This window comes from Micromonas pusilla (assembly GCF_000151265.4).
Source record: "Micromonas pusilla CCMP1545 genomic scaffold MICPUCscaffold_7, whole genome shotgun sequence".
NCBI classification, from domain to species: domain Eukaryota; kingdom Viridiplantae; phylum Chlorophyta; class Mamiellophyceae; order Mamiellales; family Mamiellaceae; genus Micromonas; species Micromonas pusilla.
Window position 1 is genome coordinate 16844 of NW_003315888.1, and position 22719 is coordinate 39562.

The 22719-nt window shown below is 67.6% G+C and overlaps 11 protein-coding genes across 11 annotated transcripts; 3 read left to right on the forward strand and 8 right to left on the reverse strand.

Moving 5' to 3' along the window:
- Nucleotides 1–23: 23 nt before the first annotated feature.
- On the reverse strand, nt 24–521 carry MICPUCDRAFT_7705 (uncharacterized protein; the record flags this gene model as incomplete). Its single annotated transcript, XM_003059894.1, has 1 exon — nt 24–521. A coding segment is annotated over one exon (498 nt), but the record flags the coding sequence as incomplete, so codon positions are not given.
- Nucleotides 522–983: 462 nt separating this feature from the next.
- On the forward strand, nt 984–1936 carry MICPUCDRAFT_40410 (uncharacterized protein; the record flags this gene model as incomplete). Its single annotated transcript, XM_003059604.1, has 2 exons — nt 984–1776; nt 1890–1936. 2 exons carry the CDS (start codon nt 984–986, stop codon nt 1934–1936), a joined length of 840 nt encoding a protein of 279 aa, XP_003059650.1.
- Nucleotides 1937–2820: 884 nt separating this feature from the next.
- Nucleotides 2821–4281, reverse strand: MICPUCDRAFT_70896 (DNA methyltransferase; the record flags this gene model as incomplete). The annotated part of the gene is made up of 4 exons (XM_003059895.1): nt 2821–3012; nt 3175–3381; nt 3586–3807; nt 4030–4281. Coding segments are annotated over 4 exons (873 nt in total), but the record flags the coding sequence as incomplete, so codon positions are not given.
- A 714-nt stretch (nt 4282–4995) lies between these two features.
- On the reverse strand, nt 4996–7394 carry MICPUCDRAFT_59161 (platz-like transcription factor; the record flags this gene model as incomplete). Its single annotated transcript, XM_003059896.1, has 5 exons — nt 4996–5750; nt 5904–6104; nt 6301–6499; nt 6980–7153; nt 7380–7394. 5 exons carry the CDS (start codon nt 7392–7394, stop codon nt 4996–4998), a joined length of 1344 nt encoding a protein of 447 aa, XP_003059942.1.
- A 391-nt stretch (nt 7395–7785) lies between these two features.
- MICPUCDRAFT_65229 (uncharacterized protein) lies at nt 7786–8601 on the reverse strand (the record flags this gene model as incomplete). The annotated part of the gene is made up of 1 exon (XM_003059897.1): nt 7786–8601. One exon carries the CDS (start codon nt 8599–8601, stop codon nt 7879–7881), a length of 723 nt encoding a protein of 240 aa, XP_003059943.1. The 3' UTR covers nt 7786–7878.
- Nucleotides 8602–8742: 141 nt separating this feature from the next.
- On the reverse strand, nt 8743–10465 carry MICPUCDRAFT_65230 (uncharacterized protein; the record flags this gene model as incomplete). The annotated part of the gene is made up of 2 exons (XM_003059898.1): nt 8743–9253; nt 9444–10465. The coding sequence occupies 2 exons, from the start codon at nt 10463–10465 to the stop codon at nt 8743–8745; spliced, it is 1533 nt and encodes a 510-aa protein (XP_003059944.1).
- Nucleotides 10466–11076: 611 nt separating this feature from the next.
- Nucleotides 11077–12999, forward strand: MICPUCDRAFT_34079 (uncharacterized protein; the record flags this gene model as incomplete). The annotated part of the gene is made up of 3 exons (XM_003059605.1): nt 11077–11502; nt 11734–11932; nt 12128–12999. The coding sequence occupies 3 exons, from the start codon at nt 11077–11079 to the stop codon at nt 12598–12600; spliced, it is 1098 nt and encodes a 365-aa protein (XP_003059651.1). The 3' UTR covers nt 12601–12999.
- A 110-nt stretch (nt 13000–13109) lies between these two features.
- On the reverse strand, nt 13110–13828 carry MICPUCDRAFT_5599 (uncharacterized protein; the record flags this gene model as incomplete). The annotated part of the gene is made up of 2 exons (XM_003059899.1): nt 13110–13219; nt 13342–13828. Coding segments are annotated over 2 exons (597 nt in total), but the record flags the coding sequence as incomplete, so codon positions are not given.
- A 2987-nt stretch (nt 13829–16815) lies between these two features.
- MICPUCDRAFT_5717 (uncharacterized protein) lies at nt 16816–17403 on the forward strand (the record flags this gene model as incomplete). Its single annotated transcript, XM_003059606.1, has 1 exon — nt 16816–17403. A coding segment is annotated over one exon (588 nt), but the record flags the coding sequence as incomplete, so codon positions are not given.
- Nucleotides 17404–19450: 2047 nt separating this feature from the next.
- On the reverse strand, nt 19451–20656 carry MICPUCDRAFT_59168 (uncharacterized protein; the record flags this gene model as incomplete). The annotated part of the gene is made up of 1 exon (XM_003059900.1): nt 19451–20656. One exon carries the CDS (start codon nt 20654–20656, stop codon nt 19451–19453), a length of 1206 nt encoding a protein of 401 aa, XP_003059946.1.
- Nucleotides 20657–20836: 180 nt separating this feature from the next.
- Nucleotides 20837–22638, reverse strand: MICPUCDRAFT_59169 (uncharacterized protein; the record flags this gene model as incomplete). The annotated part of the gene is made up of 3 exons (XM_003059901.1): nt 20837–21629; nt 21772–22368; nt 22583–22638. 3 exons carry the CDS (start codon nt 22636–22638, stop codon nt 20837–20839), a joined length of 1446 nt encoding a protein of 481 aa, XP_003059947.1.
- Nucleotides 22639–22719: the final 81 nt, after the last annotated feature.

Below are 22719 nucleotides of genomic sequence, written 5' to 3' on the forward strand. Positions count from 1 at the left end.
GTAAACGCTTCGTCCAACTCTTGTAGAGCCTGCTTTGCTCGATCGTTACCCATGTCAGCAGCTCTCGTAAACCATATCACGGCTTCATGAAGATCCCGTTCGGTGCCGTGGCCTGCTTGGTAGCAAGTTCCGAGGAAGACCATGGCATCTGCGCTGTCGCAAGCGGCACCTCTTGTGAACCAACAAAAAGCCTCTCGGTCGTCTCGCTCGACGCCGTCGCCTATCATGTAGAGCATACCAACGACGGTCATGCACTCTGGCCAGCCCGCGTTTGCTCCCCTGAGGATCCATTCGAACGCTTTCGAGGCGTTTTGCTCAACGCCGAAGCCTTCTTGATAATGAATCCCGACAGCGAGCATCGACCCGGCGTGGCCCGCCTCCGCCGCCTCGAGAAACCACGAGAACGAAGCCGCGTGGTCGACTCGCTCCACGCCCTCACCTTCCAAGTACGCGTGTCCGAGCGCGTACATCGCGGAGTATATGACGCCTTTGGCGGCCGCCCTCTTCCACCACGCGACCGCCTCTTCGAATCTTCCATGAGCGCGACACGCGCGAGCGAACGCGCACAGCCTCGTCGGGTCCGCGGGGAGGCTGTCTTCGCGCTTCGACGCCGCGTGCCAAACTTTGCTCGTTCGCGCGAGCGCGCGCCTGTCCCTCAAGTCCTCGACGCGCGCCAACACGACGCACGCGAGGTCCTCGGCGATGCCGTCGAACGGACCGGCGGAGGTCTCGATCTTAGTCTTCTTCCGCATGCTCGTCGCGTCGCGTCGCGCGGTGTCGCGGCGGGCGAAGTGCGCGAAGGAGCTCGACGGTCGTGGCTTTTGCCTTCAGTTGGTTTTCGTCGGATCGATCGATCGATCAGATGCGATGGCCGGATTTGGTCGTCGAACGGTCGAAGCGCGCCGCGCGCGTCGTCGCCTGAATTGGGCAGAACAGGGCGCGCGCCGCGGCGGATGGTCGTCGCCGCGCCGACCCCCGGCGCGATGGCGTCCGCGTCCGCGTCCAAACCCGGCGGCGGCGGCGGCGGCGGCGGCGCCCCCCAAGCCGCCGCCGTAGACTACGCGGCCATCATCGCGACGAAGACGGCGATGCCGCGTCTTCCCGACGACCCCCCGGTCGCGCGCACGGGATGGCCGTACGTCGCGCAGCTCAAGGAGCTCTGCATCGAGCTCTTCGCGAAGCACTTCAACGCGAATCCGTCGTTCGAATCGCTCCCCCCGGACGTCGTCAAGCGCGTCGTGGACATCCTCGGCGCGGACCTCCCGATCGAGACCGCGGGGGAGCTCATCGACGACGAGAGCTACTGGGAGCGACGCGCGGTCGCGACCTTCTCGCGTTGCGACCCCGTGCGCCACGGCCGCTCGTGGAAGCAGCTCTTCTTCGAGCGGCACTGCGAGGCGGCGATCCGCGCGCACGACGCCACGAACAGCACCGCGGAGGAGAACGACGCGCTCGCGCGATTGCTGTCGTACGCGGGCAAGTACGCGCGCGCGTTGGACGTGGTGTGTCTCCCGGGAAGGTTCGACGCGAAGATGCTCTTCAGACGAATGCCGTGGCTCGCGTCGCTCGGCGTGCGATACAAACCCGGCGAGGAAATCGGCATGGGGTTCGACAAGAGCCTGTTCGGCGCGACGCTGAGCGACGTCAAGGCGATCGCGGCGGCGGTGGAGAGCGCGGAGACGCTGTTGACGCTCGACCTGGCGGGGAACCTGATCGACGACGAAAAGGCGAGGTGCGTTTTCCTGACACTGGTCCCCATACGACCGCGTTCGCGTGGTGAACGCCGATCCTTAAGGACTTTGCCCGGCGTGTCTCTCCGCCCACCCCTCGCTCACAATCCCGACACACCTCGACGCCTTTCAACTCCAACTGACGCCTTTCAACTCCAGGGTGGCGGCGAGCGGCCTCGTCGCGAATCGCGGCGTCCTCCGCTTAAACCTCTCGCGGAATCTCATCGCGGACGCGGGCGCGCGCGCGATCGCGCGGTTGCTTCACCCCACGAGCGTCCTCGCGCACGTGGACCTGACGGACAACAAGATTGGCGAGGACGGCGCGCGCGCCGTCGCCGCCGCGTTGACGACGAACGCGAGCTGCGCTTTTTTTTCGCTGCGATTGAATCACTCCGTCGGCGACGCGGGCGGCGCCGCGGTGTTCCGAGCGCTGATGAAGAACACGACGACGCAGCAGATCAACCTCGCGGCGTGCTCGCTGGCGTCCGAGTCCGCGGCGGCGCTCGCGGAGTTGATCGCGCGGCCGCGCGGGACGTTGATTTCGATCGACGTCGGCGCGAACGATTTTAGCGAGGCGGACGGGAAAAAGCTGGCGGCGGCGGTGAAGGCGCGTCCCATCTCACACTGGTCCCCATACGACCGCGTCGGCGTGGTGAACGCTGATCCTTAAGGACTTTTCCCGGCGCATCTCTCCGCCCACCCCACGGTTTCAATCCCCGCCCTCGGCGCCTTTCAACGCCACCTGACGCCTTTCAACTCCACCCCGACGTTCGCTCGTATGGAACGACCCTTAGACGAACGACGTGTTGCGGACGTTCGACGTCCGCGGGTGCCCGGGGATAGGCGAGAAGGAGATGGAGGCGATCAGGGAGAAGGTGGAGGCGAACGCGGAGGCGACGGAGGGGAAGATGTACGGCGCGGGGACGATCACGGAGCCGTTCTTTCTCATCGATTTGAACACGTGAATGATTACGCGTACGGTAGGGCCTTAGCAGTCTACATCCGGCGACGAGTTAGTCTACATACTGCACGTGATGATTCTAAACTACGTGTACTCTCTAGCTAGCTAGCTACCTTGGGTAGTAGGCATCTACATGCGCGGCTCGTTCGCGTCGACGTACCCCGTCGGTAACGGCTGTCCTTGGTTCGTCAGCAACCGCCGTCCGTTCGCGTCGTGCGTGTACCCGACCTTCGGCGTGACCCTCGGGTAACAACTCGCGTCCGACGTCCCTTTGCTCGCGCAAAACGCCGCGTCCCAACGCGCCCTCGGATCCGGGTGCACCTGATATATCCGCGGGGTAAGATAAGATATAATAAGTAACGCGCGGACGCCGACCGACGATTGGTGCGTACGATTAGGGGCAAACAAAGTCCTTAAGAAACGGCGTTCACCGCGCGAACGCGGTCGTATGGGGACCAGTGTGAGTAAGGAGAACGAACGCGCCTGATACGTCTTCTCGTACAGCGCCTTCCCCGGCGCGCCCTGGCTCATCTTCCTCGCGAACTCCGCCGGATACTGCTCCGTGGGCCCATCCTCCGCGAGCAGCGTCCCCTCCCTCGCCGCGAGCGCCTCCGGCCGCGGCACGCCTCCCTCCGCGTACGGCGTGTGCCCGTCCAAATCCACCTCGACGCGCCACGTCGCCACCGCGGGCTGAGGGTGATTGTCCGTACGAAGCGAACGTCGGGGTGGAGTTGAAAGGCGTCAGAAGCGGAGTTGAAAGGCGTCGAGGTGTGTCGGGATTGAACGCGAGGGGTGGGCGGAGAGAGACGCCGCCGGGAAGAAAAGTCCTTAAGGAATCGCGTCCACCACGCCGACGCGGTCGTATGGGGACCAGTGTAAATACATAGAACGTGCCTCGCGGAGGTTGGTCGTCGCCGGCGCGATGTCTTCGTAAAATCCCGGGTGCAACGCGTAGAGATCGTCCGTCGGCAGCGTCTCGTTCCGACCCGCCTTGCGGTCGTTCTCGATGACGACCGCCTTGATGTCCGGGCGGTTGAGCGTCGACTGCGCGAGGAAGAGAACGGTCGCTTCCTCGACGACGGCGACGAGGTCGCCGTCCCATCGCGTCTCGCACTGCGGGTAATTGTCCATACGAAGCGATGATATCGGGGTGGCGTTCAAAGGCGTCAGAAGCGGAGTTGAAAGGCGTCGAGGTGTGTCGGGATTGAAACCGGGGAGGGACCCTGATGGGCGGAGAGATGCGCGCGCCGGGAGAGAAAGTCCTCACGCGAGAGACGGCGTTCACCGCGCCGACGCGGTCACACGGGGACCGGCGCGAATCAAATCAGAACGCGCCTGAGAGAGGAGGTACTCGAACTGCTCCTGGACCGCGAGGTTGCGCATGACCACCCCGCTCGACCACTGCGTCTCGTCCACGCCGCATATGTAGTCGTTCGCGAACGTGAACCACAGGCGCTGCCGCGCGTCCTCGTACGCGTCGCACTTGTACTCGCGCGTGAGCGTCTGGTCGCAGAACGCGCCGTTGAGCTCGTTGAGGAGCTCGGCGACCATGCCGATGGCGACGAGGCCGTGCTGGTTGCCGAACTGCGTCTCGATGGACGGCGTCGCGTCCGCGGAGGTACGGTGATCCGCGAGCCCGGCGACGCCTTCCGACGCCGTGTGCGCCGCGGACGCGACGCGGACGCCGCCGCCGAATACGGAGCCGAGGAGGGAGATGATGCCAGAAGATGATGATGATGAGGCCGCGGGGGGACGGGGCGCGACGCCGACGCCGACGCCGACGCCGACGCCCCGCGACGACCCCGTCGTCGTCGTCGTCGTCGTCGCGCGCGCGTCCTCCCCCGTCCGCGCGCTCGGCGCGAGGACGACGCACGCGACGAGGAGGGCCGCGCGGAGGACGCCCGCCCGCCGCGGCATCGCGTCGGGGCGACGGCGACAATGACGAACGTCCTTTGCGTACCTGTAGCCTCCGTGAGGACTCAGTGATGAGTCATACGCGGAAATTGCGCGTGATCGTATGAGCATTCAGTCAGAAATTTCGACGTATCTACTGTTGTGAAGAACAAACTTTCGCGCGATCGATAACAACCGACGCCGGCGCCCGCGTCGCGGCGCTCTGAGCGTGCGTTTAATGAATCTTTTCGCATAAAAACTCCATGCATGCACGCGTCGTGCCGTCGTCGTCCGTCCGTCCGTCCCGTCTCGTTCGCGCGCGCCCGACCCGCGGGCGGGTCGCGTCCCCCGTCCCTAGTCTCCCCAAGCGATCGCGATCGCAATCGCAATCAGCGATTTTAGTCGACGACGTCACAACGCCGCGCGCTTCGGCTTGGACGGCTTCCGCCGCTTGCTCGAGACGAACAACGCGGCGGCGGCGGCGGCGGCGGCGGCGCTCCCCCTCTCGCTCCCGTCCTCCTCCTTCGCCGCCGCGAACACGCTCTTGCTCTTCTTCCCCGCGGCGTTCGCGGCGCCCGCGGAGGCGGTGCGCGGCGCGTCGGCGCCTCGCGGTCGAGCCCCCGCGTCGCCGACGGCGGTGGGCGTGTTCGGTCCGGTGCCGGCGCGGTGTTCGCTCTTCGACGGCGTCTGACCAGACGCGTCCCTGCCGCGCTTCGCCGGCGTCGTCGTCAAAGTCGTCGTCGTCGTCGCCGTCGTCGTCGTCGTCGTCGTCGTCGTCGTCGCCGCGCGCGACGCCTTGGTGGACCCGCCGCCGCTCGACGACTTCCCCCGGCTCCTGCTCGAGGACCCCGCCTTCTTCTCGTCCGCCGCCGCCGCGCCCGGTCGCTTCGCCGACGCCGGGGTCCTGGGGCTAGTCCCCTCGCCCCCCGCGTCGGCGTCCGCGTCCGCCTTGCGCTTGCCCTTGCTTCCTTCCTTCTTGACGCCGGCGAGCCCCGCCGTCGCGGCGTTTCTCGCGGCGGCGTCTCCCTCCTTCTCCTTCTTCTCTCGCTTCGCCGCGGCGGTCCCGCCCCCGGCCCCGGGCTCCCCCTCCTTCCCGCGCTTCGCTTTCGACGCCGCGTCTCCGCCGCCGCCGCCTCTCCCCTCCGCCTTGGGCACGTTGAGCGCGGCTGCGGGTGGGGGTTCCGTGCGAAATGAGTAAATAAAGTTCATCGGTCAGTTGGTTGAAAGGGACCATTTTCGCGATCAAACGAGTGTTGAACCCGAGCAGCGAGCGGTGCGTGAAATGATTTGAAAACGCGCGCACACCGCAGAGGACGCACCTAACCGCGCGGCGGCTTCGCTCGCCGGGCTCGCGCGCATGTCCGCCCCCGCGCGCACCTTGCACGCGATGGAACAAAAGTCGCAGTTCTCCGTCTGCAGCAGACGGTTGCAGTGCGCGCACGCGCTGTGACGCGCTTTCGACTTCGGCTCCTTACCCGGCTTGCTCGACGCTTTCTTTTCCTCGCCGTCTTTTCCTTTGCCTCCGCGCGGATGCGGGCGTTCCCTGAGGGTCGTTCCATACAAAGCGATGGCGGGGTGGAGTTCAAAGGCGTCAGGTGGAGTTGAAAGGCATCGAGGTGTGTCGGGATTGAAAGCGAGGGACCCTGGGCGGAGAGACGCGCCGGGCAAAGTCCTTAAGGAATGGCGTTCACCACGCGAACGGGGTCGTATGGGGACCAGTGTATAGAACGCGCCTGAGGAAGACTACGCGCGCGGAGTTTATGACGTACGTCTGGATCGCGCTGACGTCCATGAGCGCGCACACGTCCTGGACCCTGACGACGTTGTGGTACGAGCTCCGGCGGACCTGCGGGGGTCGGAGAGAGAGGAGAGAGAGGAGCGAGGAGGAGGTGAGCGAGCGCGTCTTCTCGTTACGCTTTCAAACGCTGCTGGTGTCGTGATTTGCGATATCGATACCACGGGTTTGACCGCTTCTCGAATACGTAAAAAGATACCGCTCGAAGGTCGAGGTCGGTCGCCCGGCGCGCGCGACGGCGACGCCGCGCGCGCGCCGTCGCCGCGTCGCGATCGCGGGGACGCTTCGAAACCCTCGCGGGCAGGTCCCCAGGGCGAACGCCACGTCCGATCGATCGCGATACGCGCGCGGGAGGACCGAACGCGGGCGCGCGAGAACCCCAAAACATTCGGGGAAATCGCCCGTCCGTCGTCCGTCGCGTTCTTTACCGCGAGGTCTTTGAACGAATCGGAAACCCTTCGCGCGGACGCGTCGCCGGAACGCGCGTCGCGCGCTCGATTCGAGCGCGAAACGAGACGCGCGATCGCGCGACCGGATCATCGCGGGTGTTTTCTAAGCGACGCGCGAGAAATCGGGCGCGGGGAGAGGACGCGAGCGCACCTGAACGACGTCTCTTCCCCCCGCGCACGACGCGCAGTAGGTCTTGCTGGTGGACGCGCAAAACAGATTCGCGAGCTCGCCCTTCCCCGCGCTCGCGTGATGGTTAGCGCACGGCTCGAAGAACGCGCTCGCGACGAGGTCCTGGACCCACGCGAGGTCCGCGGGCAACGCAACCTGCGGGTTCGATCGAGGAACGGCGCGTCGCGTGAGGAGGCGCGCGGCGTCGCGCGATCGCGGCCGAGGCGAGCGGCAATGCGGTTTTTCGAGAGCGCGGAGGAAGAGCGCGCGAGATGCGATAACAATCGCGCGAACGCGCGTCGACGACGCCGCGCGCGCGGACGCGGCGACGACGCCGCGAGACGACGCGGGGGCGATTCCAGGTCTGGGAGACCGCGCGCACCTTTCCGTTCTTCATCCCGGCCGCGACTCCGCGCGCGGTCGTGCCGCGCTCGCGGTGTGTTTGAACGCGACGCGCGCGGTCGACGCGAGGCGAAGGCGCGCGAGCGCGGAGCGCGCAAAGTGCCGACTACGCGTACGGACTACGCGCTCGACGACTTGCGCGCGGTCAGGAAAGTCCTGACTCGTGAACGACGGTTTAAAATGTCCTCGAATGGGGCGCGAAAAGCCGTTTCTTTCGACACCACGCGTGTTAACGCCTTTTGTGATTGGTCCGCGATCGAGCGCGTTCGACGCGAAAGGTTTTCACCCACCCCGCGGGGTCAACATTTGATCGTGTCCCCTTTCAACTGACCGATGATTTTTTTTTGTACGGTTCGGTTCCGCGGGCCAAACTCGAAAAATCCACTGGAGAAACTCGTCGTTTTTTCTTTCCAACGAGTGACCTCTTGCACCGGCGCTATCTCGGTCCTCCGCTCGCTCTCGCTCTCGCTCTCTCCCCGTCACGGCGTCCGCGGCGGCGGCGATGGCAGCGCGGCGACCTCGGTCGATGCCTCCCCCCGCGGCGTCGACGACGACGACGACCGGAAGCTCGCGCCGCGCAGCAGACCCCCCTCGCCGAGCGCCCTCCCTTCCTCCAGCTCGGAGACGTCCACGCCGGCGACGGCGGTCACGGCGATCTCCGTCAGCGCGCGCGTCGTCGCCGCCGCCGCCGCCGACCGGAGACTCTCGGGGTCGTCCACGTCCACGCCGAGATCCCTGAGCAGGTCCTCGAGCTGTAAGTTCCGCGCGTACGTCGTCTTCAGCACCTCGCCGAGAGTGACGCACATCCCCTCGTGAAGCTCCGCCTGCGTCTTGTACGCCTCGAGCGACCGCTTGAGCTTGTCGTTTTCCATCTTCGACGCGCGAGCGATGGCGTCGTGATCGACGACGAACCCGCCGCCGGCGCCGCCGCCGGCGCCGGCTTTCTTCCCGCCGAAGGCTTTGCCGAAGATGGACGCCAGCGTCGTCGTTTTCCCGCCGCCGCCGCCGTTTCCGCCGCTCGCGGAAGATACGATTGGCGCGGTGTTCGCTCTGCTCGGGCGCCGCGTCGCCGCGCTGCTCGGCCGCGAGCCGCCGCTCGTCGAGACCCTTCGCTGCTTCCCCGAGGAGACCGCGCCGCGCGCGCCCTGACCACCCTGACTCCGCTCGCTCCTGGCGCCGTCGTCGTCGCTCTCCGTCGACATCGCGCTGACGAGGACGGGTGATCACGTTACATTCGGGGGCGCGTCAGTTCGGAGTCGCGACAGCTGTGCGGCGCGTCGGGATCGAAACCGAGGGGCGGCGCGCGGAGAGAAACGCGCGCGGCGCGATCGCACGGGGACCAGTCAGCACGTAGGACGCACACACCTGAACGTCAATGACTTTTGCGACGAGATGGCGGAGACGCCGCTCGCGCCGCTGCGGTCCGACCGCAAGCTCGAGCTCCGCTCGAACCGCGGACGCGACGAGAGCCCGCCCGGCGCGGTGTGCTCGGACCGCACCGCCGTCGCGGCGACGATCGGCGGCCCGGGCCCCGACGCCGACGACGGCCCTAACCCTAACGGCGACGGCGCTTTGGATGATTTCTCGTACGCCGCGAGCGACGCCTTCAGCCTCGCGCACTCCGCCTTCGCCGCGCCGAGTTCCTTCGCGATGCGCGCGGCTTCCGCGTCTTTCCGCGACGTCTCGCGCCTCGCGTCGTAAATCTCCGTGTCCTTCGCGACGACCATCGTCTGGAACGACCCGACGAGCGCGTTGAGCTTGGAGACTTCGCTCGCGCCCGGCGCGTTGGCGTCGCTCGTCTGCGACGCGAGCGCGGAATCGCGCGCCCTGGTCATCTCCTCCGCGTCCTCCGACCTGATCGATCGATGTTTCGAGCGGCGGAGTTCGGAGGCGTCAGGGGTGGAGTTGAAAGGCGTCGAGGGCGGGCATTGAAAGGAAGGGGTGGGAGGAGAGATGGCCGGGAAGAAAAGTCCAGCCTTAAGAAACGGCGTTCACCACGCCGACGGGGTCGTATGGGAACCAGTGTGACGAGAACAGAACGCGCCTGATCGTCTCCGAGACGCGCGCCGCCGCCTCTCTCGCCTTGTCCACGCCCGCCGCGGCGGCTCGCTCGTACATCCACCGCGCCTCCCTCAAATCCTTGGGAACCCCCAACCCGTTCTCGACGAGATTCCCGAGGTTGTTCATCGCGTCCGCGTCGCCCTCGTTCGCGGCGATTCGGAAGTGAACCGCCGCGTCCGCGTACGCCTCGGACGCCATGTACACGAACCCTAAGTTGTTCCTCGCGCGCGGGTGCCCTCGTTCCGCGGCTCTCGAGTACAGCCCCCTCGCCTTCTCCGCGTCCCTCGGGATCGCGGCGATCGCGTGCCCGTCCTCGTGGACGATCGCGAGGTCGTTCAGCGCGTCCGCGTCGCCCTGCGCGGCGGCTCGCTCGAGCCACTCGATCGCCTCTCGCGCGGCGGCGGCGGCGGCGGCGGGGTCGTTCGCCTCGTTCTCATTCGCCGCCTCCATTCCCGCGACGCCCACCGCGCGCTGCGCCGCGGCGTCGCCGTGCTCCGCCGCGAGCTGGTACCAGTACGCCGCCGCCTCCGCGTCTTTCCGGACGCCTAGCCCGTTCGCGTACATCCGTCCGAGCTCGAAAGCCGCGCCCGCGTGTCCCTCGTCCGCCGCGAATTGGTACCTCTCGCCCGCGCCTCGCAGATCCCCCGCGCGCTCGACGACGCGCGCGGTCGCGCACGTCGCGTCGGGATCGCCCAGCGCCGCGGCGGCCTCGTTCCAGGACGCCGCCGCGTCCGGGTCGGGCGCGACGCCGGCGCCCTCCTCGTAGCACCGCCCTAACCGTCGCATCGCGGACGCGCACGGCGACGACGCGTCGGACGCCGCGCGCGCGTACAGGTTTAGCGCTTTCTCGCGCGATCGCGGTTCGCCCCAGCCGAAGAAGGCGCGGTCGCCCGCGCGGCAGAGGAGCTCCGACGCGCTGACGACGACGCCGTGGCCGTTCGTCTCGTCCGCGACGCGACGAGCGGTCGCGGGCGTGCGCGTCGGCGGCGTGGGGGGAGGCGGCATCGCCGACGCGAGCGATTCCTTCGCGCGCGCTGAGCGACTTCAAACCGCGAGAGGAATCTCCTTCCTCTCTCGACGGAATCAACCAATTGGCCACGACCGGTCGAGTCCGTCCTCCCGCCCCGCGTTCGCCCCGGGTTTCCCGCGCGCGCCGCCAGACCTCGCGCGAGGACGACGACGACGACGACGACGACGACGACGACGACGACGCCGGCGACGAAGCGCGATGCGCCCGGCGCCGGTCCGCCCGAGGCCCGCGAGGCCCGACAATGCCAAACCTGTCGCCCGAACTCCGGCCTCGTCATCGTCCGGCCAGTGCACAGCTGTGATCTTTTTTTTTATCCGGAGCTCGTGCCGGCGAGGGTTCACGCTCACGCGTCGCGAATCGCGATCGCGGCGCATTCCGCGACGGCGCCGCCGCCCGCACCGTCCCCACCCACTCGTTCTTCTCCCTAACGAACGCGCACATCATGGCCGCCGTCTCCAGCGTCCGCCTCGCCGCGCCCGCGCGCGTCGCGAGCGTCGCCCTCCGCGCGCGCGACGCCTCGGCGGCGCGTCGCGTCGTCGCGCTTCCCTCTCGGTCGTCGACCTCATCGCGCCGATCCGCGCGTCGCATGACGATCGCCGCCGCTTCGAAGAACTACAACATCACGCTCCTCCCCGGCGACGGCATCGGCCCGGAGATCATGGCCGTCGCGAAAACGTGCCTCGTCGAGGTCGGCTCCCAGCACGACATCGCGTTCGACTTCACCGAGGCGCTCGTCGGCGGCGCCGCGATCGACGCGACGGGGATCCCTCTACCGCCGGAGACGCTCGCGACGTGCCAAGCCTCGGACGCGGTTCTCCTCGCCGCGATCGGTGGGTACAAGTGGGACACGCTTCCCGCGGAGCAGCGCCCGGAGCAAGGGCTCCTGGGTCTCCGCGCGGGTCTCGGCGTGTTCGCGAACCTCCGCCCGGCGAACATCCTCCCGCAGCTCATCGACGCGTCGTCGCTGAAGCGCGAGGTGGTGGAAGGGACCGACATCATGGTGATCAGGCGCGTTCTGATCGATTTGATTCACGCCGGTCCCCGTACGACCCCGTTCGCGCGGTGAACGCCGTTCCTTCAGGACTTTCTCTCCCGGCGTTCGTTTCTCTCCGCCCATCAGGGCCCCTCGCTTTCAACGCCCGACACGCCGCGACGCCTTTCAACTCATCCGCTTCTGACGCCTATGAACTCCACCCCGACGTTCGTCGCTTCGCACGGACCCTGTGTGACCCTCGTCAGAGAGCTCATCGGCGGCATCTACTTCGGCAAGCCGAAGGGCTTCGGCGTGGACGACGCCGGGAACAAGACCGGGTTCAACACGATGATCTACTCCGTCCCGGAGATCGAGCGTATCGCGCGCGTCGGGTTCGAGACCGCGAAGAAGCGCTCGAACCGCCTGTGCTCCGTGGAGAAGTCCAACGTGCTGGAGGTGTCTCAGGCGCGTTCTCCTTACACTGGTCCCCATACGACCGCGTTCGCGTGGTGAACGCCGATCCTTAAGGACTTTTGCCGGCGATTCTCTCCGCCCACCCCCCGCTTTCAATCCCCGCCCTCGACGCCTTTGAACGCCAATTGACGCCTTTGAACTCCACCCCGACATCGCTTTGTATGGAACGACCCTCAGCTGTGGAAAGAAGTCGTCACGCGGATCGGCGCGGAGGAATACCCCGACGTCGAGCTCTCGCACATGTACGTCGACAACGCGGCGATGCAGATCATCCGCGCGCCGACGCAGTTCGACACGATCGTGACCGGAAACATCTTCGGCGACATCTTGTCCGACGCCGCGAGCATGCTGACGGGGTCCATCGGGATGCTGCCGTCGGCGGCGGTGGGGAGCGACGGCCCCGGGTTGTTCGAGCCCGTGCACGGCAGCGCGCCGGACATCGCGGGGACGGACAAGGCGAACCCGCTCGCGCAGGTTTTATCCGCGGCGATGATGCTTCGGTATCAGTTCGGCGAGGAAGAGGCCGCGGCGAAGCTCGAGAAGGCGGTGAACGATCTCTTGGACGACGGGTACAGGACGGGGGACATCATGTCCGAAGGGTGCACGCAAGTCGGATGCACGAAGATGGGCGAGATTCTCATGGCGAAGCTCAAGGCGGCGTGAGCGAGCGAGCGAGCGAGCGCGAGAGCGAGCGAGTTAACGAAAGATAAACATCGCGTCGCGTCGCGTCGCGTCGAGTCGAGCAGAGCGCGTCGTGTCGATATCTATTGTAACGTGATGAGTGATGATGCGAACGACGACGTCGACGATCGATTCGCGTTTCGATTTGCGGTTCGCGATGATCGATCGACGCGACGAATGTCAGCGTCGACTGAGTGTGTCGTGTGATACAAGAAACCCGCGGCGCGCGTCGTCTCCCATCGCGCCGAAGGAGTCGACGCGCTCGCGGTGTCCTAAACCAACGCGCACCAACGTGGTGTGGTGTGTGGTTAGTATGTAGTACTTCTGCGAACGAACAGCCTCCCCCCGTTCGCCGCCGCCGCGATCGGATCGTCGTCGAAGACCAACCGCCTCCCCCCCCGCCCCCCTCTCTCTCAACAGATCCTCTCAACAGAACAGATCATCGATCATCACATGATCGCCATCGTCTGCAACGCCGCGACCCTCTCCCCCGCGCGCTCGATCCTATCCCCCAGGTTAAACTTCCCGCGTAGCAGCGGCCGGACGTCGCTCACCTCGGAGAGACGCGCGAGCAGCGGCATCAGCTTCAGGAGCTGTCGATCTGATGAGGGCCGTTCCATACGAAAGAAGTTCACCGGTCAGTTGAAAGGGAACCACGCGATCAAGTGAGTGTTGAAACCGAGCGGTGCTTGGGTGAAAAACAAACGTTTGTATAGAACGCACCTGACACGTCGTCGAACCACGACTCGATCGGGACGCCGTTGTCGACTTGAAACCCAAACGCCTGCGGCGAGTTGTCCACGATGATCGTCCGCGAGAGATCCCGCCCGAGGACGGAGAGGTCTTTCATGTAGTTGCCCTCCACGAGGACGCAGCTCTCGCGGTATAAACGGTGCTTGATCAGCCGTTTTTCCGGGTCGATCGTGTTGAGGAGACGCTCGGCGTAGACGCGTTGCGACGCCGTGAACACGACGACTTCGAACCGCGCGGCGGCAAACTCCATAAACTCCCGCAAATACGGCCGCTTCCGCACGTTCACGATGTGTTGCTGGTTGTTGAACGTCACCGGGAACGAGAAATCGCACGCGTCCTCCGTGGCTTCCAGGTTACTGTGCACCAGAGTCTCGTCCAGGTCCAGGACGAGCGTGTTTTTCGGCTCCGCCTTGCTCTTCTTCGGGAGTATCGCCGCGCGCTTCGCCGGCACGCACGACTGATGTTCATCGATGAAGAGGGCGATTCCATCGGTCAGCGGGTATATACAGTATACGTCGAAAGGAAGACGTGGGGTGAAGAGAAATAAACGAAACGAATCGAACGATCGCGGAGGAGCGCGTGGAAAGCGGTCGGTCGCGCCTTCAGCGGCGGCAGTCCGTGGATGAACACCCACGGGTCAAACTCCTCGTCGTACTCGTCGTCCAGCTCCGGGTCGTTCTCTTCGTACTCGTACTCGTCCTCTTGCAGCGCGCCGAAGCCGTCGCGGAGGACCGCGTCCGCGACGGTTGGGGTCGGCGGTGTCGACGTGGCAGGAGCTGATTGGCCCGGCCCCGGCCCCGTCGCCGCCGCCGCCTCGGTGACGTCGCTGCCCGAGCCCGAATCCGCCGCCTTCGCCGCCGGCGGCGCGTTCGCCGCCGCTCTCTCCTCCGCGGCGAGCTTCGCCTGCCGCGCCGCCGCGGTCTCCACCGCGGCGGCGGTCGCGCCGTACTTTGTCGTCGCGGCGGCGGTAGCGGCGGTTCCGGTCGCGCCGCGCGGCGCCCGCGTCCGCGCGCTCGCCGCCGCCGTCGAGTGTTTCTTCTTCTTCGCCGCCAGCTGTGCGGCGTCCTTTTCCTTCTTCGCGTCCGCGGCGCGCTTCGCCTTGGCCTTTCTCCCCGCCGCCGCCGCCGCGCTCTTCTCCGACTTTTTCCCTCCGCCGAAGAAGGAAAACATCGGGGAGAATATCGACGACATGGCGCCTCTGCGTTTCGTCTTCGATCCGCCCGCGCCGCCGGACGGCTTCCCCGTGCTCCGATCGTGACGCGTCACCGCGACGTCCTCGTCGACGCTCTGAAACGTCTTTCCGAGATCTCTCGGCGTCGGGTCCGACGCCGCGCCGGGACCCCCCGCCTCCGCGCCGCCCACGGCGCCCTTCGCCGCGGACTTGCTCTTCGTCTTGCGCACGCTCGATGTGATGAACCCGCCGACGCCGGGGGGTCCGTCCGCGTCCGGGTCGCTCGCGCGGCGTCGTCGCTTCTCGGAGGAGGATTTCGGCGAGCCGTCTCCGCGATCGGAGGCGTCGGCGTCGTCGTCGTCGTCGTCGTCGTCGTCGCGCTTGCGCTTCGCCGCGGACTTCCCTCCGAGGCTCTTCAGGAGGCTCATCCCCGCGCTGAACATCGAGCTCAGACGCCGTTTACTCTTCGCGTTGCTGCGAGCGACGACGGGAGGAGGCGGGCGAGGGACGGAGACGGGGTCGGCGCGGAGGAGGCACGAATTGCATTTGTCCTCGGGGGGGACGACGGGAAGGAAATCTTGGAGTCTCGCGAGATCCGCGCGCGACGTCGCGCGACGCACCTCGCCGGTGGGCTCTCGTACGACGACGGCAACGCGCCGCCGCCGGGCGGTTTACCCTTGGGCGTGCTCGGCATGGCGCCGCGACCGCGTCGCGTTTCGCGCGCGGGTTGTGGCCGCCTCCGCGGCGCACCGTTACTGGGTCGTTGCCGAAAAAGCGTGCATCTCAAATATCCGACGACGAAACGCAGCTTTTTGATCGGCGCGAAGGGTCAAATTGAGCGAGAGAAGCGTCTCGGCCTTTCAACTGATCGATGCACCGGAGCTGGTCACGATGAAACAGGATCACGCGGCTTCATCATGATCGCGGCGCTGGCAGCAGGTCGGAGGAACAAAAAGACGAGTCGCAACTCGATCGATCCGCATTCGACGCGCGCGCGCTGTCCTGTCGACAACGCCACGGGTTCGAGCACACGCGCTCGTCGTCGTCGTTCGCGCTCGCGAGAAGACGCCGTCAGCGTCGCCGACGGAAATCGAACGGAAAGGCGGAGAAGGCTCCTCTCTCGCGGCCGGAGCGAGGGCGCGACGCGCTTCTTGCTCCGCCCTCTTTTTCGTGAATTTACCACGTTCGCGCGTGTCGAGCGACGGACGCGCCTTATTCGACCGCGGGGTTTAGTCGCGATCGAGAGACCGCGATCATGGTCGACGAGGGATGGACGACCGTAGAGAAGAAGGCGCCGACGGGCGTGGGAAGGAAAGAGAGCGGCGGCGGCGGCGGCGGTAACGCCGCGCGACGCGCTTCAGGTGCGACGCGCGCAATCATTCATTCGCGCCCCGCCGCCGCTTCGAGCTCGCTGCCGCGCGAAACCCTCACCCGCGCGTCGCGTCGCCCTCCCCCCCGGTCCGCGCCCTCGCGCCCTCGCCGACGATCCTCCCCTCCGTCCCCCCTCCTCCCCACCCCAAAACTCGCGTCGTCCCTCAGGCGACCGCGGCGCGAGCGACGCGCGCGGCGACCGCAATAAGAGCGGCGGCGGCGACGACCGCGACGCCCGCGGAGGTGGCGCGCGAGGCGGCGAATCTTCCAAGCCGCCGTCCGACCGCCGCCGCGGCGCGTCGTCGCGCGACGACCGCGACGACGCGTCCGACGCGGGTGACCGCGCGGAGACGCGACGGAGCGAAGGAAGGAACGCGGAGCGCGGAAACGGCGACGCGCGCCGACGCGCGTCCGCGCGCGACGGCGACGGCGACGACCGCGGCGCGGACGACCGACGATCGTCGGCGGGCGGAGGAGGCGGAAACGGCGATCCTCGCGGAAATCATCATCAGGCGCGTTCTATCTCACACTGGTCCCCATACGACTGCGTTGGCGTGGTGAACGCCGATCCCTAAGGACTTTCTCTCCCGGCGTCTCTCTCCGCCCACTACCCCTCGCTTTCAATCCCGACACACCGCGACGCCTTTCAACTTCGCTTCTGACGCCTTTGAACTCCACCCCGACATTCATCGCTCATATAAAAGAACGCCCATCATCGCGATCATCGCCGCGACTCGCGGCCGCAGCGCGCGGCGAACTTCAACCCGGGGGATCCGACGAAAGATCTCGACTCCCTGACCGCGGCAATCTCGCACGCGCGCCCGGGCGTCGGCGAGATCGCGCGCATCCTCGCGGCGTCGACGTTTCGCCCGGGCGCGCCCGCGTTTACCGTGCTCATCAAAGCGTGCGGCCGCGCGGGAGCGTGGGAAAAAGCCGTAGAGCTCCACGACCACATGAAGGCCAAGGGCATGGGCGCGAACACGATCACGTGCAGCGCGCTCATAAACGCGTGCGGGAAGAGCCGGCAGTGGAAGAAAGCGCTGGAGGTGTTTGAAGAGATGCGCGCGGAGGGCGTGGAGGCGAACATATACACCTACTCCGCGCTCATATCCGCGTGCGCCAAAGGCAAGCAGCTCGACAAGGCGCTCGAGATCTTCGAGCTGTGCAAGGTGAACGGCGTGGAACCGGACGGGATCACCTACGGCGCGATGATCAGCGCGTGCGAGAAGGGCCGACGCGTGGACAAAGCCCTGGAGATCTTCGTGCAGATGAAAAAGGCGGGAATGGAGGCGAACGCCATCACGTACAACGCGCTCCTCGCCGCGTGCGAACGCGCGGGCAAGGCGGACGACGCACGGGAAGTCTTCGACGACATGAAGCGCGATGGAATCAAACCCGATAGGGTCGCGCACGCCGCGCTCATCGGCGCGTGCGTCGGCGAGGAGCGGTATCAAGCCGCGATCGACGCGTACAAGGCGATGAAGATTGACCCCGACGCGGCGGTGATCGCCAACGCGCTCAAGGCGTGCGCGGGCGGCGGGTTCGTCGCCGACGCCGTCGCCGTCTGGCAGCGCGCGATGAAGGAGGGCATCGAGCCCACCGCGTCTATGGTAACGCACGCGCTCGCGGCTTTCGAAAAGGGCGGCGCGTGGAAGAACGCGATCGACGTCGTCGGCGGGTTGAGAGCCGACGCCAAGGCGACGGCGCGCGCGGCCAAGGAGGCGCAGGCGGCGAGGACGCGCGCGGACGCCGCGGAGAAGGACGCGAAGGACGCGCTCGACGCGCCGCCGCCGGCGTTGACCGCCGCGGCGCTCGTCGCGGGCAAGTCCGCGCGCGAGGAGCGCGCGGCCAAGGCGGAAAAGGAGGCTGAGGAAGCGGCGCGCGACGCGCGCGTCGCGTCGCTCGTCGCGCGCGCGGGGGGCGTTCGCGCCGACCTGCCCATCGCGTCGTACGCGACGATCGCCAAGGCGTGCGAGAAGCACGGCGCCGGGAAGCGGCTCGTCGAGACGTGGTGCGCGGCGCGCGCGTCGCCGCACGCGTCCGCGGACGCGTCGACGACGCCGTGGTTCGAACGCGCGCTCAGAGCGTGCGCGGCGAGCGGGTTGGGAAAGGAGGCGCGCGAGATTTTGGACGCGATGATCGCGGAGTGCGACGGCGGCGCGACGGCGGCGGCGAGAGCGTCGGCGCTCGGCGCGTGCGCGGCGTCCCCCGCGGGGTCCGCGCCGAAAGCTGCGGCGGCGGTATGGGACGTCATCAAGACCGCGGTGGGCGCCAAGGCGAAGGCGGACGGCGCCCTGGACGCGTGCCCGGCGTTGCAGGCGTGCCGCGCGGCGGCGGTGTGCGCGGCGAAGGAAGCGGACGCGGCGCTCGCGCGCGACGTGCTGCTATCCTCGTCCAAGGCGTCGACGAAGGGCGTCGCCGGCGACGCCGTGATCGTCGCCGCCGTCGCCGCGGCGCTCGCGCTCGCGGGCGAAAACTACGACGACGACGCCAACGCGGGGGAGAACTCCGCGATCGACGCCGACGCGCTCGCGACGGTGGCTCGAAGCGGCGCGCACGCGGCGGCGTTGAAGCTTCTGTCCGAGCCGGACGATCGCGCGCGCGGGGGCATCGCGCTGTGCGCGGAAGCGTGCGCCGTCGTCGTCGCCGCGTGCGAGACGAGAGGCGCGGACGTCGACGCGGGGACGAAGCTGTTGGAGGCGTGGGCGGAGAAGGGCGTCGCCGGCGCGGCGGAGGCGGCGAAGAAGGTCAAGGAAGGCGCAGCCTCAAGGGGGGGCGGAAGCGCGGGCGCGGGCGCGGGCGGCGGCTCTGGGGAGAAAGCGACCGGCGCGGTGGCGGCGGGTTCGCCCGCGGCGGGTTCGGGTTCGCCCGCGGCGGCGTCGCCCGCGGCGACGGGCGCGGGCTCCGCGTCGTTCGCGGCGATGATGGGCGGGGGCAAGTCAGCCGCGTTTTCGGCGAACGCGAAACCGCCGCCGCCGTCGTCGCCGCCGCCGCGGAATCAGGACGGCGGCGGCGGCGGCGCGGGAGGAGGAGGAGGAGGTAAGGGTGGGAATAACAAAGGCGGGAGCGGGAAGGGCGGCGGCGGCGGCGCGGGAGGTAAGAGCAAGACGACGACGGGGGGAGGCTGGAACAAGCCGCACCCGCCGCCGCCGCCGCCGCCGCCGCTCCCGGCGCTGGACGCGACCGCCGCGAAGGCGGCGCCGTTCGTGCCCGCGGCGAAGAACGGCTCCAACGTCACCGCGGCCGTCGCGAAGCTGTCCGTGGCGGCGCCCGCGTTCACGCCGGGGAAGCCCAGCGCCTCGGCGGCGGCGTTCGTCCCGAGCGGCAAGTAAGGTGTACGTACTGTAGGGGATCGATGAGAGGTGTTTTTTTTTCTTGGGGGATTGTGATTGGACGTGGGTGGTTACAGTAGTGTTTTCGTGTTTTCGACGCCGACGAGCACCGTCGACGACGCTTTTTGAAATCGTGAATCGAGTACGTTGAACGAGTCTTCGAGTCGTCGCTCGCGCCGCCTCGCTTCTCGAATCCATCAGCCTCTCAGATGTCGATGAGATTACCGCCGCCGCCGCCGCCGCCGGGCGCGGGCGGAGGAGGGATCGGCGCGGGCGCGGGCTGCTCCGGCGCCGGCCGCGACTCCGCCAAGCTCGCGGCGATCGCCGCGGCGATCATCGCCTCCTCCTCCTCCCGCGACGACGGCCGCTCGGACGTCTGCGGCGTGGATTCCGGCGGCGGCGGCGCCTCGGCCGCCGGCGCGATCGGAGCGACCGGCGCTGGCGGCGGCGCGGGCGGTCCGCCGACGTCCAATCCGGCCAACAAGTCGACGAGCGGGGGCGGCGTCGGCGGCGGCGTCGCGTCTTGTGTCACCGAAATCATCGCCGGCGCGCCGCCGCCGCCGCTGCCTCCGCCGCCGGAATCCACGCCGGAATCCACGGACCCCCCAGGCTCCGCCGTCGCCGTCGCGTCATCGTCGTCGCCGATCGCCGCGACCAGCTGTTCCGCCACCTCGATCGCTCGCGCCAACATCTGCTCGTGCTCCACCCCCCCCGACTCCACCTCCGACGCGAGCGCGTTCAGGTGCTCCTCGCACGTCGCCCTGAGCTGCGTCAGCATCTCGGAGTGGTCGTCGTCGCCGCGATCGCCGCTCGACGACGCGACGCGGCACTCGAAAAGAATCTCCGCGGCGGCGGCGGCGGCGTCGAGCCGCTCCGCGAGCCGCGCCTGCCGCATCGCGGGGGTGATCACCTCCGGCGGGGGCGTGAACCGCTCGTCGCCGTAGACCTCCCGGCGCTGCGACGGCGGCACGCCGTGAGCGGGCGTCGTCGTCGACGACGACGACGCGGACCCCCCCCCCACGGCGGCGAACTCTTTCGCTTTGTTTTTCATCTTGCACATCGCCGCCTTGGTCGCTTCTTTCATCGCCGCGAACTTGGACGCCGCGCGCTCGGAGAACGTCGCCGGTCGCTCGATGACGCGCCCGTCGTCGTACTCCGCGTCGGTTGGGGAGCCGAGCTCGCGGTCCATGTCGTCCACGGCTTCCGCCTGCGTGGGACGGGACGGAGGACGGATGTCAGATCTGGACGAAAAGATGAATGAATGGTGAAACGTGGCGGAATACGCGAGGGACGGGAGGGACAGGACGCGCGCGACGCCGCCGACGCGCACCTGCTCGCGACGCGTCATCAGCGACGACCGCGCGTCCTTGTCCTCCAGCGCGACGTACTCGCCGCCGCGGGATAACGACATGGCGACTGAGGTCGTGCGGTCGCCCCGCGCGCGCAGATCTCGTCTGGGGACGCGAGCGACGAGACAGGACGCGCAGCAGACGAAGCGACGACTGACTAACTGATGCGGCGCGGCGAATGGAATAATTTACTGATGATGATTGCCGTAAAATCTAACACCGCCGCTCGCTCGCTCGCTCGCTCACAGCGCCTTCACGAGGTCCGCGATGATCGCCACCGCGATATCCACCTCCTCCTCGCTCACGACCAGCGGCGGCAGCAATCGAATCACGTCCCCCGCGCCCGCGGTCAACAACAGCAGCCCCCGGTCTCGCGCCTGACCCACCAGCGGACCCGCGGGGACGTCCAACTGCACGCCCACGAGCAACCCGCTCCCTCGCACCTCCTTCACGCGATCGCACCCCTCCAGCTTCGCGCGCAGACCGGACCGCAGCTGCTCGCCGCGTTTCACGACGTTCTCCATGAACCCCGGCGAGTTGACGCGGTCGAACACCGCGTTGGCCGCGCCGCACACGAGCGGCCCGCCCGCGAACGTGCTCCCGTGGTCCCCCGGAGCGATCGCGTTCGCCACCGCTTGCGTCGTCAACACCGCGCCGATGGGCAGCCCGCCCGCGAGCGGCTTCGCGACGGTCATGATGTCCGGCGTGACGCCCACGGACTGGTGACCCCACAGGTACCCGGTGCGTCCGAGGCCGCACTGGACTTCGTCGAAAACGAGGAGCGCGCCGGCGTCGTCGCAGATTTCTTTTAAACCCGATAGGAACGCGCCGTCCGCCGGGAAGATGCCGCCCTCGCCTTGGACCGGCTCGACGAACACCGCGGCCGTCTTCCCCTTCACGATCGCGCTCCTCGCGGAGTCCAGGTCGCCGTACGTCGCGAACGCGTGCCCGGGCGACAGCGGCGCGAACGGCGTGCGGTACGCCTCTTTCCACGTGAGGTTCAGAGACCCGAGCGTCCGCCCGTGGAAGCAGTTGCTGAGGGCCGTTCCATACAAGCGATTGTCGGGGTGGAGTTCAAAGGCGTCAGTTGGCGTTGAAAGGCGTCGATGGCGGGGAATGAAAGCGAGGGGTGGGCGGAGAGAGACGCCGGCAAAAGTCCTTAAGGATCGGCGTCCACATCGTCGACGCGGTCGTATGGGAACCAGTGTATAGAACGCGCCTGAAAGAAACCGTCTCCGTCGCCCACTCCGTCGCGCTCTCGTCCTTCGCCTTCGCCGTTGCCATCTGATACTTCCGCGCGAACTTGATCGCGCCCTCGTTCGCCTCCGTGCCGCTGTTGCAGTAAAACACGCGGTCCGCGAAGCACGTGTCCGTGAGCTTCCGCGCGAGCGTCGCGCCCGGTTCGGTGTGGTACAGATTGGAGACGTGGCAGAGCTTTCCCGCGTGCTCGCACACCGCCTCGACCCAATCCGGGTCGCTGTGTCCGAGCACGTTCACCGCGATCCCGGCGCAGAAGTCTAGGTATCGGTTCCCGTCGCTGTCCCACATCACGCACCCGGACCCGTGCGTGAACACGGGCGCGTCCAGGGCGCGGCCGTACGTGTTCACGACGCACTCGTTCTCGTCTCTGCGCACGACGTCCGCGTCGAGAGTGTTGAGCTCCTCGCAGGATCGGAACCACGAGTTGCGCGCGTCCGCGGCGACGGAGATTGGGGCGCCGCGGCGACGACAAGAGCGCGCGAGCGCGCGGGGTCGCGCGGAGGAGGAGGACGGCCTGATGGACGAGGAGGGGAGGGGAGGGAGGACGGTCGTCGTTAGGGTTCGATCGAGATCGATCTCGTTCGTCGTTTACTTCGGGCTTCCGACCGCGCGAAAAGTCCTTAAGGATCGGCGTCCACCTCGCCAACGCGGTCGTATGGGAACCAGTGTAGCGACGCGAAGGATCGATCGATCGAACGCGCGGCGACGGCGGCGGCGGCGGCGCGCACCGTGCGACGAGCGGCCGGGCGGTGATCGCGCTCGCGGCGGCGAGGTGGGACGCCATGTTGCGCGCGCGAGAGGAGCGTCCTGTGCGCGTCGCGTGCGGCGCGGACTGAGCGCGTCGTCATCACGTTCGCATCTGATG